Source organism: Cryptococcus depauperatus, chromosome 8 (genome assembly GCF_001720195.1).
Source record: "Cryptococcus depauperatus CBS 7841 chromosome 8, complete sequence".
Lineage (NCBI taxonomy): Eukaryota > Fungi > Basidiomycota > Tremellomycetes > Tremellales > Cryptococcaceae > Cryptococcus > Cryptococcus depauperatus.
In genome coordinates this window covers 732,241-745,988 of record NC_089475.1, presented here as the reverse complement: position 1 = coordinate 745,988, position 13,748 = coordinate 732,241, and the positions used below count along the sequence as shown (strand labels likewise).

The following is a 13,748-nucleotide window of genomic DNA, read 5'->3' as shown; positions in this document are numbered from 1 at the left end:
AAGTAGCAAAAAAATGAAAAAAGCAAAATCGTGATGTCATCATAAAGTTGACGATCCCCCATAAAAAAAAGAAGATTAGATGCCTGGTTATTAATATGGAAAATTATAATATGACAATGATTACTTTTGACATTTATAATATTCAATAATTTCAAAAACTCATCCAATGAGTACAAGAGAGGAGAGTTGGTAAAGCAACTACCATGAGCTTTTTTCCTCGCTCTTCTTTTCCCTTTTCCTCATGTACGCCCTCCTGGTTTGCTGGCCATATGGCTCGCTCACTCCGGGAGCTTCCACCCCTTTTGGAAGATATGAACCTTGTCATTGAAGCCAGAGATGCAAGGCTACCGCTTACAAGTATCAATCCTGCTTTTGATGGAGTGCTGAGAAAGTGGAAAGACCGAGATAAAGGTAGAGGTGTTGGTCGAGAAAGACTTGTGGTGTATACGAAAAGAGATTTGGCAGATGCAAGGCTCGAGGGCGTAGGTGGTAACCCGAGAGTATGAGATAATACTAGCTGAGATTTTGCTTGTCGACAGCCATTAGAAAAAGCGTTCTTGCAACATGGAAAACAACAGATTATGTTTGCAGATACTCGAAAAGACAAGGACGTCTCACAAGTCCTTCGACATGCTGTCGGTTCGTATCTTTCTGGTTAAAACTGAGCCTTTTGCGAATGGTGATATTTCAAGATCTCGCCCGTATACATGGTCCTTACACTCCTACATTTTCGATTCTCGTTCTTGGTATGCCAAATGTCGGAAAATCCTCGCTGCTCAACGCCCTCCGTCGCGTAGGCATTCGAAAAGGCAAAGCATTTGCTACGGGAGCTATGGCTGGAGTCACCAAGAAACTGACGGGTACTGTGAAGATACATGAGGATCCTGATGTGTATGTTTATGATACTCCGGGAATCATGACGCCGTATCTAGGTGCAGGCCAAGACGGTCAGGAAAAAGGATTGAAGTTAGCTTTGACAGGTTGGTCTTTGAGCTGTGATTCGTCGACATGAAATTTCAAGATGCTGATACAAATTTAGTTGGTATCAAGGAGGGTTTGTTTGACTTGGAAGAAATGACAGATTACCTGCTATGGAAGATGAACCGTCGTCTTGTGTCTGAACCTCTGTGTATGCCTGCCATTCTGCTTTGAATCCACTGCTGATCACAGCGTGTAGTCTCTCCCTACCTTTCTGTCTTGTCGCTTCCACAAAATTTCCTTCCTACTGACCATCTCCCTACTTTTCTTTCTGCTCTTTCTGATCGACTTGCTGTTAAACAAAAAGGTGGTGAGCCGGACTGGGAAGCTATCATGAAATGGCTTCTAAAGCACTGGAGAGATGGTAAATTGGGGGAATGGACATTAGATGAATTGGTTCCTTACCGTCAACATTCATTATCACTTAAAGAAGACAAGATTATCTCTACGGCAGAAACGGAAGACCCAAATCCTTCCATTGCTATCAATGAAGGCTCGCTTGATAGCCAGGTCTCAGATACTGTGGCTCGTTACTTTGAATCACTCTCTTCATCGACGTCGTCCATCCTCCCAAACGAATCAAAGTCTGCATCTCAGCAACGCAAAATAAACAAGAACAAGCGGTTAAGAGAAAAGGATGCAAAGTTGCGTGTCAAAGGCATAAAAGTGAAGAAAAGGGAAGAGTGGTTACCTGGCGGGATGGTGGGAGGGAGAAAGCGGGGATTAGCTCCAAAAAGCATGATGGGTGCAGCTGGAAGAGCCAAGAGAGGGAGAGGCTAAGGTGCTGTGCGTTTGAGCGTTTGCATCTGATTATGTATTCTTAGCCACTAAATAAGAAGTCAGCCGGGAAAGGCAATGACGATATGTGCGTGCATGATGGCCTTGGTGGAAACCTTCTAACGAGTTGATTTCCCTCTCTCTTCTATTTTTTTTTTACTCAACACTATCAATCATCTCCAGATTATTGCATAATGATGCTTCCTCGAGACTCATTTGCTCTTATTGGCGGGGCAGTGTCAAGCTAGCCTACGGGCTTGGTGCAATTGAACTGTCGAGATAATTACTGCGATACCGCAATACGCACTTTTTAGAGGGCCACGCGAGAAGGATAGATGACTTTGAGTTTCATGATTGTTATAATTTCGCCAAAAATTAGTAACACCAGTTTTCCCAACAGTAACAGGACAACATTTTAACATTCGAGTATCAGCAATGCTTTCTTGCATTGGAAAATCATAACGTGAGCTTCAAATATAAAACTTCTCGAAATACATGGGCAGAGGAAAAAACTTAAAAATGGAGTTTTGCAAAGGGTCACTGTCACACTCTTTGAGCCGTATGTAATTCTATGAGACAAATCTGTAGCAGTTATCTCGCAGCATACATATAAACCCATCTCCAGACAATGGATTGATCCAAGACGAGAGATTGTTCACTACAGACGCATTGGGAAACTTGATTCCATAAATTGTACACGAATAACCGTGAAATTCTTGAATCTTGCCTGAAAGAATGACAATTGTTTCACTCTTAGGGAAAGGAAGAAAGAATAGGATAGAATAAAAGATGTATGATGGATAGTCATCAATCTCTGTTGTGAATGACTGTGATCGTCATTAGCCCCAAGACCGTCAAGCTCAGCATAAGACACAGTCCAAGGACGAAACAGGCATGGTATCAAAACATTTTCAATAAGAATCTTTTCAGCATCAGTGATGGTTTTTGGTGAGCTATACTGCTCATGAGGATTGTTTGGTAAGAAGTGATTATGGATGGATTGTTCGCTGCTTCTTTGAGTCATCCTGGTGGTAGGAAATAGCAGGTTGACATATCTGTTATAATTGAGAGTCATGCAGCAGGCTCAACCTAACAGTAAATCACACAATAAATTACATGCTAGATGTTTGTTCGCCATTCAACCACGTGTATAAGAACAATCTTTCTCTTCATATTATGTACATGTTCCCACAATCATTGTTTGAAAATTATGATATCAGACCTTTGGATCATAGAACCTGTAAAAGCCACATCAATCATAATACAGCTTAGTGATCAAACGAGCCCACATACCAACAAACAAGTGCGATAGAGAGATATGCCATCATCATGACAAAACCTTCCAGATAATTTGTTCGACCATCTGAGATTGCAAAGTTGACGAGTAATACACTGACTACCAAAGCGATTCTGCGACACATGTCAGCCAAGTCCAAACATTGTATCATGCGTCACAACATACGTTTCAAAGGTATCAAAAAACAATAACATAGGTTGCCCAATAGCCCAACCGATGAAAACCAAAATTGGCAAGAGACAAAGCGATACTTGAATACTACTTCCAACAGCGATACTCATAGACAAGTTCAATTTGTCCTTGACGGATACAGTGACCGCAGTGATGTGCTCAACCGAATTGCCAATCACCGGTAAAAGAATGAGACCAACAAATTCTCTAGACACGTTGGATGTAGCTGTCAACCCATCAATAGAATCCACCAGCCACTCTGCAGTAACGCCAGCCAGGGAAGTCACGACTAGCAGCATTCCAAGAGCAAACCAGAATCTAACCTTAGGCTGGATATGTACCGTGCCGTCCTCGTCAACAACAATATTGCCTGAGGCGTTGGTAGAGATAGATTGGCACTCAGGATCAGGGACTGGGAAAGGTGATTGAAGAGTCTCAACTGTGTTTGAGCGGGTTTGAAAGGGACTGATCGGAGCCGTGGGAACATCATTTTCCTTTTCATTGAAAGTACTTGGATTGATTTCTGTCACAGGAGAGACAGGAGGTGATATGCACACATTGTTGCCATCGCCGCCTTCCACATCGGCCTCATGCCCATCAACCTCCCGCTTTTCCTTGTCTTTTAGCTTTGAGCTAACAGAAAACTTGCGAAATTTCTGGAATCGTTTGTGCGTCTTTCCAGATCGAAGACTAGATCCAGATGAACCACTTGAGCTACTTGATGACGAGCTATCGACCATAGAATCAACCCAATGAGGAAGGGGAAAGACGTGCTCGTGGTGAGGAGCAGGACCTGGGAGTGGGTGTTGGACCTTTTCACGTGGAATACGAAACAAATAGGCATGGGCTACAACGATAAGCAATGGTTTTCATAAAACATAGTGACCTACTGTAAAGCTGAAATGTCAAAAACATTCCATAAACAGCCAGCAGAATAAAACTCAAGCCGCGAGACATCTTGAGCAAATTTTCAAGCTCCTCGCCTTCGGGCGAACCTCCAGATCGAGCACTGGATACAATGTCAGACGTGGAGGGATATGCATAGTGATATGCGGCAGGCATGGCAATTGCCATGAGCTGTTACTCGTGTAAGCAAATCCGCCAAGCGAGATAATGAAAACCCACAGAGAGACCCAAGAGAGAGATGTGCATCTGTGCGCCAATTATAGTATACAGTTGCTCATGGAAACGGAGGCCGCCTGCAAAATAACTCATACCCAACACCAACAAGACATTGCTCAAGATGGACCCAATCATACTGGCTTGTACAATGTCGAGTTCTCCCTTGACAAGAGCCAGGATAGCGATGAGCAGCTCGACGGCGTTGCCAAAAGAGGCGTTCAGCAAACCGCCCCACGCTTCACCGACACGGTGTGCCAACTCCTCAGTGGCAAAACCCAACGCACCTGCAAGAGGGACAATCGCAATCAAACTGGTCACAAAGACCGCGACAGGGTTCTGATGGGAGAAATGGAGCGCCCAAGAGATAGGGAGGAGGACTGGCACAGCAACAAGAAACGGCTGAGCCTTGATAGTGTTCTACTTTCCGTCAACGACGACCCCATTTGAACGACTCACAATAAAACATTGTTTCCAAGTGGGCTCTATAAAGTTTTTGTGAACCTTTTCTTGCTCGTCCTCCGGGGGACCCATCTTTGGCGGCAAAGGAATGGCAAGGTTCTTGAGAGGTGCGAGTCTGAGCTTACCTCCCGAGGCGGGCGCAGAACCCGCCATTGCTCCACTAGGCAGTGTTGGGGCACTGCTGGACCTGCCTGGGATATCTATCGCTTGGACAGGCGCATTTCTGTACATGGGTGATGCAGGCTGGGTAATAGTAATCGATGGCACGCGTGCATGACCAGGCTTGGAACGTGGCTTCAAGATGGTACGCAGCGTTGAATTCTGAAGAATGCCGCCACCATGACTCTGCTTTTCCTTGTGTCGTTCATCGTGTTGACGAGCAGTCTCAACTTGGTTCTCAAAAGTCGATGTATTATTCACTGGGGGAGTATAGCCTTCTATATCTGGTTCCGGTTCGGGTGGGTCTAGGACGGAGGAAATTACCATTGAACGTTAACTTGTTGAGGAGAGTGACTGGTGGTTGTGGAAAAAAGAAAAAAAAAGAAAAGAGAAAGAAGATAACGATAGAGAGAACAAAAGACAACCTTTTAACATTTAAACGGCGGACTCGCAAAATGCGAATGTGGCAGTTGACTCAACTAAAGTTAGTTTGATCAGAAACGTCAAAGGATAAAAGGCTTGGCATTGGGGAAGCCTTCTCGTCTCGTGTCGATTGGTTAAACCGGTGACGTGGCAATTCCGATGACGTCGTCGACTCACTTGGCGTGAAGCGGCGGTTGCCGTCACAGGTCTTTAAATGGGATGACCAAACAAACTCTGCCTAATTTGAGCCAAGAATGGAACCAGGGAAAATCACAGCTTTATCAAGTTAACTATTTTTTGTTTTTACAAGAATAGAAAACAAAGTCATTTATAGCAAGCATCTTTCGGGAAATGTGCAATCGTCTTGATCGGTTCTCTTTTTGGCGATGGGTCGTTGGATAAGGCTCGCAGGTCTGAAAGAGACAGCATGGCGGGTTGGTAGCAACACAGCTGATAATGCAAAGCCGAGTGTACAAACAACATTGCCATTTATTCACATACGGCCTTTGCTGGAGTGTCTCCATCTTGATCCGATTCTGCAATTTGACTCTGTTCCACGTCCAAAAGTGGCGTCTTGAAGCTTTATCTATATGCTCATCCAATGAGTTATGGCCATACCCAACAGCCGTCTTGACTACAAAAAAGAAAAGTTCTTTGCCAAGACACAAGCTCTATGCTCAGCTCAGTAACGAGACTTGTCATGGGAAACCATCATTCCAACCTACACTTTTCTTGACTTGACCGTTCTGTTGAATTTTGTGATGCGTCAAAAACATGAGACAAAACAAAACAAAAGCAAAGTCAAAGTGTATTCAAAGAGTGCTATTAGAAATTTCTTCCCGGACAGGAAATGTCGAAAGGAGTCTAAGTATAACTTAGTTAGAAATTTCTTGGCATTCATAATTTGTACCAAATATACTTTTTTATTTTATTTTTATTTATTTCTTTTTCTGCCATACAACCGACTGGCAAGGTATAAAACGGACACCATGAAGAAACAAAAAAAAAGCTTTTCGCCCTCCTCTTCGTCTTTTGTTGACCATTTTGCCAGTGGCAATAGTATTAAAAAAAAAAGACAAGCATTGGGTTGAGCAACTCCTTGGCTCTTGGCTTTTCTTGGTATTGCCAAGACACCGTCGCCACGCCCTTTATAACCCCCTTCAGTTGACTTGAGTTCTTCCCGTCTGATCCAACAAAACATTATGGCCACCGCAACTCCAGTACGTTCGCCACGCTACCACCCATATCTCCTCAATCCTTCTCATCCCGCCATCTCATCATCGCATAACGAGTCGAAACATCGCAAGCCACACCTAGCATCCAACGGAGAATACCCGCCGAGTCCTCCACGGTCGAGGAGAGATCCTTCAGAGACACCGAGCATTTCGCTCTCCATGGCTTTTGGAGCAAACGGAGGCACAAAGTGGTGGGACGAGGAACTGGTGAGTGGATGACACATCTGTTGATCATGCTGACAGGACGAAAGCCGCCGCCGCCTGCGTCGTTGTCAAACATACTGGACTCGTTTAGAAAGAGCGGCGAGGGAGATCGTGAGCTCTTGTTGAGTATACTGGGCGCCAAGAAGGCTGAAGAAGAGGTCAGTCTTTTGTTTTGAGTTGAGATTGGTTTATTGAACGTTGTGCAGAGACTATCAGCCATGATTCATACACGATTGACTATCCTTCAAGCTCGTCTTTCCCTCCATCAAGCTGCTGCCTTTACTATGCCCGCTGTTCCTACTGCCGTTATGCCTGACCTGCCGCCCATACGCGACCCTAATCAGGAGCGATCTCCAGAGAGGATGCCATCGCTCACCTCTCACCATTCCGGTCGATCGTCCTCTGGCATTGCGTCCCCTTCCGACGCCGAATACATGCCACCACCACCCCGTCCTGTCGCTGGCGGTTACGAAAAGGAGAGAGAGAGGGAAGAGATTCGACTTCGTTACTGGCAGCGGCCAACCGTGAATCCTGCTGTGCCTTGTCGACACGAAGATTTAGCATTTTATAGGGATATACGGGACACTAGAGAAGGCTGTGAACAGACGAGCAGAGGAAGATCTGACAGTCCAAAAGAGGCGGCTGTCGCGACTGGAAGAGACAGGTCTGGGAGTGGGTTGGAGATGTTGCTGGATGTAGGCATGAGGGGGTTGGAAAAGGACAAGAGAAAGTGAACAACAATCAAGCAAAAAGAGAAACATATTAGAGACAGTATCCAAAGTAGAATTGTTGTATAATTATCTTGTTTTGGGCAGTTTTATGTTTTTGATCTACGTGATAATGGATAAATGATTTCACTGGCAAGGTGCATGTCTTGCATGGTTTGACCCTGTTATATGGGTGTTGATATGCTTTAGGATGCGCTATCGGTTGGAGCAAGTCCAACCATGCATAACTTGTCGGAGACTGAGCGTATCTTGTAGAGCATATAGTCAACATGCTATCTTTTGTCACAACCGCCGCTTGTCATTTACACTTCTATTCCTGCCATACTCTCCAGTAACCTCTCCACTGCCGCCTTCCCCAGCGGTACCCATAACCACCTTCCCTCTCTTGCGCCTTGTCCACCGTCTTCACTTCCCACAGTCGCGTCAACCACTAAACCATGGTCTTTGTACTCTCCCATCAGGGCCTTGTACCGCTCTTCCTCTCTCGCAATAAATTTGTCCTTTGCGAGCTTCTTGATGACACCATCTTCAGAGGCAAAGGGTGGAGCCGTGCCACCAGGTGGTTGAGCGGGATAAGCGACATGCCATTGAGAGGTAGATGGTAAAGCACGGAGTTGGAGGGTGAGAATGAGCTTGAGAAGGCGAGCTGCCATGGGTGTGACTGATTTAAGAATCTGGAGCGCGCCTTCTTCTGATACCCCACTAGCGCCGTTCGTTGAGGGAGTGAGAGTTTGAGCAGAAAGACGAAGGTAGGTCAGTTCCAGGTCATAAGGCGCATAGGTTGTCAGGTTATGGTTGACCCAATTGAACCCTCTGCTACCCTGGGGAGTTCCATCCCAGCTTCCCGGAGGATAGGCATGTGGCGGCGAATTCGATGAGGCTGTTGAAAATATCAAGGGAGTATGAACATGATCAAAAGAGGCAATGACGTGAATTCGAGGGGATGAAGCCAATAATGCGAGGTGTGCAAGGGATTTTGCAGTTCGGAGTGAAGGTGAATCAATGTTGTGTATGACTAGGAAAAGGGGTTTTTTGGACAATGGCCAACTGTTTCTGGACGTCGAAGCAATGGATTGAGGAGGCAACAGGTAGGCGTAGAGTCGATGGACGGCTCTTTCAAGTGAACCAGTGCAACTAGGCGACACAACAATGTCTTGCGGTACCCCGATACGATCTTCCACTTCAGACACAATGTCTTTGATACCCATCCCAGGAAATAAACCATTGATGACCACTACATTGCCCTTTTTTGCTAAAGTTTCCTTTGCGAAATGGTTCAACGTGGGACGTTTTGAGCCAAAACCGTAAAACAAAAGATTGAACCCAGCTTCTAGCTCTCTTGTCCATTGATCAAACTTCCCCTCTGCGTTTTCAGGAGGTCGTATTGTTGATCTCAATGTTGATACTTCTTTGGTGTGTTGTTCATATGCTGTTTGGGACAATGTATCGGCCAGTAAAGAATAAGAGTTGCCAGATGTTTTACCAGATTGAGCTATCAAGGTAAAGTAGTTATCTGCTTTGGACGGCCGTATAATCCCACCTTCCTCCTCAACCTCTTCCTTGGGCCATTTAGGTGTTCTTCTAGGTATTGAGGTCGAAGAGCCAGGCGTCTTGGTCTTCTTTGGCGTTCCCCTTTTCGACCTTGGTGTCGAGGCTCCAGAGGGTAATAAACCTATCTGATATCTTGGTGTCCCTCCATCATCTCCATCATCTTCCATATCATCTTGGAAATGCTCCTCGCCAGATCCTTGAGAGCCCTCTTCATCCTCATCACCTAAATTCACATTCTCATCTGAAAAATGCTGTTCTTCGTAACTTGTCAAGAACGAGACAAGGTGGACCGCACCATGCTCTTGTTGCGGCTCTTTTACCTCAAGACTTGGAGATGCCGAGCGAGAGAATGAATATTCCCGTTTTCTTTTGGCTTTTGGAGACATTTCTCTTTTCCTTTTATTATGAAAAAGGTAAAATCGGTTTTGATTATTTTAAATGATATTTGTGACTGTAATAAAAGTCGGCAATGTCCGCTTCGTAATGTCACTACTCGCGACGCGTTTCTCATTTATTTTATCGATCTTTCAGCTTTTTACGATTCTATCTCATCTTGTCTCATCTTTTCTTTAATTTGTCTTGTCTTTGTTTTCTTGGGAAATAAATATAATGTCGTGTAAGTCGAAAGACGCTGAATCGCCTAGAAGAAAAGTGGTGTCAGTTAGTGAGCCTGCAAGCAAAGATATACGTGGTTTTGTGAGTCTCTTTGACGAGCTTTTGATATTCAATACTGAGTAACAGCGCATAGTTTACACCGGGTGTGCGTATTTTTGTACAGCTTGTGATGCTGTTGATTTTAATTTAAACTTTAGAACGCTCACAAAGGTGCTTCAAGCGCCAGTGGAATCGCAAGACCCCAAAAGCCAATAACGATTGATGACAGCGATGATGAACCAGAGAGTACCAAGATATCCAAGTCTGCAGCCGAAAATAAAAAACCAGAACCTATAAAACCCAAGTCAAGCCGCAAAACCAAAATCAATAACGGATCAACGTCTAAGCAGTATGGTTCGGTGAGTTTGGACCGTGTTTTGGGGCTAGGGATGACGCGCTCATCCTGGGAGTAGAGAGCAATCGTGCTCTCATCTGATGAGGAAGCTGATAATCTGTCTTCTCAACCCAAGTCTCGCTCCAAACCAAAGGCTCAATCAGGTATTGTAGCTCGAAAGCCTTTGCAAAAGAGAAGGTTATCAACGTCAGATGAAGAAGGGGATGCCGAAGCTAAACATCAGCCCAAGAGACAGAGCTTGGAAAGAGGAGACAAAAAGGACTTTTCAGTGAGTAATAACAGAAATCTCAGTTTGCTGGTTGAACACCAATAAATAGGGTATGGATGTTGATAAGGACGATGATCATCGACTTGATGTGGAAGAGGGGAAATCCAAGACTACGCGAGTCACAGCTTCCAAGAAGCCTACTACCACCAGGAAAAAGCTTGCTGCAGAGCCCAATACTACTGCCAAGGAAGGCGGCGAAGAAGAAAAAAAGAAAAAGCCAAAGTATATCTCCTTTAACTTGCGTAAACATTGACTGACACTCTATTAAGCTGGAAAGAAGTTCAGGCTGCAAGAGCTGCTGGTCCTTCAGCCCCAGGCTCAAAAGAGATACCGGAAGGTGTTCCAGGTTGTTTAGTGGGTCTAACTTTCGTTTTTACGGGAGAATTGGAGAGTTTAGGTCGAGAAGAGGCACAAGAGCTGGTTAGACGATATTCTGGGAAAGTGACAACATCTCCATCTGGTCGAACGTCATACGTGGTAGTAGGTGCCAATGCTGGTGCATCCAAATTGGCTACTATCAAACAAAAGAACATCCCCACTCTAGACGAAGATGAGTTTATCAACCTTATCCGCCAACGATCTTCCGGGACTGGTACAAGCGGAACGGTAGACAAAGCTGCTCTTGAGAAAATACAAAAAGCGCGAGAGAAGGAGGAACAAAAGATCAAGGATCAAGCTAGAGAGATGGAAGAGAAGGAAAAGAAGGAGGAAAAGGAGAGAATTAGAAAAGAGAAAGCTCTAAGTCAACAAGGAGTAGCCGTCAAGAAGACAGGACCAGCCTCTGCTCAGCTCTGGACAACCAAATATGCTCCTACGTCTATGAAGGATATATGTGGAAACAAAGCACCCGTTGAACGTCTTGGTCAATGGCTTCAAGACTGGCAAAAAAACTACAAGTCAAACTTCAAAAAACCTGGAAAAGATGGTATGGGCACCTATCGTGCTGTCCTGATCTCCGGTCCTCCTGGAATTGGGAAAACCACATCGGCTCATTTGGTTGCGAAACAAGCGGGGTATTCTCCATTAGAGTTGAATGCTAGTGATGCGAGAAGTAAAAAATTAGTAGAGAACGAGACAAATGTGGATAACAAAAGTTTGGATGGGTTTTTCAAGGGACAAGGCGTTGGAGTGAGCTCTCCTTAAGCTAAGAGATGGTGTTATTTAATTAACTGGCGCGCAGACAACAAACGTTGCTGGATTAAACATTGACTCGAGAACGTGCCTCATCATGGACGAAGTCGATGGGATGTCGGCAGGTGACAGGGGTGGTGTTGGCGCCCTCAATACATTGATAAAGAAGACAAAAGTGAATATTTTTCAGCGCTTTCATCATAACTCATGTCCAGACTGATCATATCGTAGATACCAATGATTTTGATTTGCAATGATCGAACTTTGCAAAAGATGAAGCCTTTACAACACACTACATACAATATGACTTTTAGAAGACCACAACCAGCCGAAATTCGATCACGCATGATGTCTATTCTGTTCAAGTAGGTCTTTTGTTATCTTGAATTATGGGCATATAATAACAATCGGCATGCGCGACAGAGAGAAACTCAAGATCCCACCAAATGTCGTGGACGAGCTAGTGAAAGGCGTTAACTCTGATATCCGACAAATCCTCAATATGTTGTCGACCTACAAGTTAAGTAGGAATGAAATGAACTTTGACGAGGGAAAACACTTGTGCGCAATTTATTTACTGGATTTTATAAAACTGATGCATAAGACAGAGTCAAAATTAACGAGAAGAACTCAATTATGACTCCATTCACTATCATTGACAAACTCACTGGGCCTTATGCGTTCTCAAAAAATAGCAAAGATACTTTATCAGATAGAATAGAACTGTACTTTCATGATTTCAGCTTTGTCCCTTTATTCATGCAGGCGAGTGCTCTCCAAACATCTTCCTGTAACTCATGAGTAGTGCTGAATATGTGGCTTAGGAGCATTTTCTCAAAACAAATCCAGCTTCTCTCAACGACCTTGATGGCCCTAAGAAAAACCTCAAACACCTAGAATTAATTTCTAAAGCAGCCGATTCTATTTCCGACGGGGACTTGATTGATAGAATGATCCACGGTTCTGAACAGCATTGGTCTTTATTACCTTTGCATGCCGTGGCGTCAACTGTCAAACCCGCAATGAACATCTATGGATCCATGAGGAGTCAGGGTGGAGGATACGGTAGCTGGGGTCCTTCGTTCCCTCAGTATATCTTCTTTTTTGTTTTCATGGTCAAAGTGAGCTAACAGAGCGGTAGATGGCTTGGACAAAACTCCAAACAGAACAAACTTCAAAGACAGCTCACAGATATTCAAATTCGCATGCGTCTGCGAGCGTCGGGCAGTCGAGCAGAGATTCGAGAGCAATACATGCCTATGTTGGCCAACAAGGTTGTCCTACCGCTCGTCAACGAGGGCTCTGTGAGGCTTCGATTGGTTTCTTGTCACAATAGCGTATGACTGATAGCAAGTTTAGGATGCACTCGCTAAAACTATCGAGTATATGGATGAGTACTATCTTGGAAAAGATGATTGGGATGCCTTCGTAGAGCTTGGAGTAGACTCAATGAAGGATGAGGACATTCTGAAAAAAATTCCATCTGCCACCAAAAGTGCTTTCACGAGACAGTCAGTGTATCGCACTGCAATTGCATAAGGCATATGCTGACACATTATTACTGAATAGATACAACAAAACCGATCATCCTATAGCATTCCATAAGGCTGACATGTTTGCGGCCAGTAAAAAGAAAATTATCGACACAGGCCCTGTCCCTGATAACGAAGATGTCTTTGAAGTACGTCTTCCTCATACAATTTTGTGGCACAGCACTGACAACCTTGTCAACTACAGGATGACGAGCCGGTACCAGACGATCTAGAAGACGAGGACGAGGACGAGGTGAACGACGTGTCTAAGGATAAGTTGGTGAAGGCAGTTAAGCCGAAGGGCGCTGGAAAAGGCAAAGTCACTGTAACAAAATCAACCGCAAAGGGTAAAAGGAAAGAGTAAATAGTGTTCTTCTTGGGATGATAATAGTCCAAATGTAACTTGCCTTGTCTGGTATTAGTATGATCGTTCTCATTTGTTTAATATATTGGTGCAATTAATCACGCTGGAGCAACTGCAAATAGTATACCTGCCGTCCATGCCCTGTATGTATTTACAAAAACAAGCAGACATATATGCCAGAATAGCTGAAGGTGATCATTTCTTATCTAACAGCAGATTCTGTCCAGGTTGGCACTACTGCTGATATCAGGATGCAACGAGGCTGAAAGACAAGTAGGTAGGACTATAAGATGAAAAGTTCATATAATTTAGATATTACATCAAATTCTCACATATGTAT

The 13,748-nt window shown here is 44.3% G+C and overlaps 6 protein-coding genes across 6 annotated transcripts; 3 read left to right on the top strand and 3 right to left on the bottom strand.

The window, feature by feature from the left end:
• Positions 1-203: 203 nt before the first annotated feature.
• Positions 204-1,758, top strand: L203_106209 (uncharacterized protein; the record flags this gene model as incomplete). The annotated part of the gene is made up of 5 exons (XM_066215567.1): positions 204-482; positions 540-639; positions 693-980; positions 1,040-1,129; positions 1,178-1,758. 5 exons carry the CDS (start codon positions 204-206, stop codon positions 1,756-1,758), a joined length of 1,338 nt encoding a protein of 445 aa, XP_066071664.1.
• Positions 1,759-2,971: 1,213 nt separating this feature from the next.
• L203_106208 (calcium/proton exchanger) lies at positions 2,972-5,290 on the bottom strand (the record flags this gene model as incomplete). The annotated part of the gene is made up of 6 exons (XM_066215566.1): positions 2,972-2,993; positions 3,049-3,165; positions 3,218-4,070; positions 4,114-4,300; positions 4,349-4,750; positions 4,802-5,290. The coding sequence occupies 6 exons, from the start codon at positions 5,288-5,290 to the stop codon at positions 2,972-2,974; spliced, it is 2,070 nt and encodes a 689-aa protein (XP_066071663.1).
• A 424-nt stretch (positions 5,291-5,714) lies between these two features.
• Positions 5,715-6,162, bottom strand: L203_106207 (uncharacterized protein; the record flags this gene model as incomplete). The annotated part of the gene is made up of 3 exons (XM_066215565.1): positions 5,715-5,799; positions 5,888-6,057; positions 6,112-6,162. The coding sequence occupies 3 exons, from the start codon at positions 6,160-6,162 to the stop codon at positions 5,715-5,717; spliced, it is 306 nt and encodes a 101-aa protein (XP_066071662.1).
• Positions 6,163-6,588: 426 nt separating this feature from the next.
• Positions 6,589-7,559, top strand: L203_106206 (uncharacterized protein; the record flags this gene model as incomplete). Its single annotated transcript, XM_066215564.1, has 3 exons — positions 6,589-6,828; positions 6,873-6,983; positions 7,032-7,559. The coding sequence occupies 3 exons, from the start codon at positions 6,589-6,591 to the stop codon at positions 7,557-7,559; spliced, it is 879 nt and encodes a 292-aa protein (XP_066071661.1).
• Positions 7,560-7,855: 296 nt separating this feature from the next.
• On the bottom strand, positions 7,856-9,490 carry L203_106205 (uncharacterized protein; the record flags this gene model as incomplete). The annotated part of the gene is made up of 1 exon (XM_066215563.1): positions 7,856-9,490. One exon carries the CDS (start codon positions 9,488-9,490, stop codon positions 7,856-7,858), a length of 1,635 nt encoding a protein of 544 aa, XP_066071660.1.
• Positions 9,491-9,713: 223 nt separating this feature from the next.
• L203_106204 (uncharacterized protein) lies at positions 9,714-13,408 on the top strand (the record flags this gene model as incomplete). The annotated part of the gene is made up of 15 exons (XM_066215562.1): positions 9,714-9,800; positions 9,853-9,864; positions 9,917-10,117; positions 10,172-10,381; positions 10,431-10,603; positions 10,651-11,509; positions 11,562-11,687; positions 11,744-11,877; positions 11,936-12,073; positions 12,121-12,277; positions 12,337-12,602; positions 12,654-12,816; positions 12,872-13,023; positions 13,082-13,193; positions 13,250-13,408. 15 exons carry the CDS (start codon positions 9,714-9,716, stop codon positions 13,406-13,408), a joined length of 2,949 nt encoding a protein of 982 aa, XP_066071659.1.
• Between the last annotated feature and the right edge of the window lie 340 nt (positions 13,409-13,748).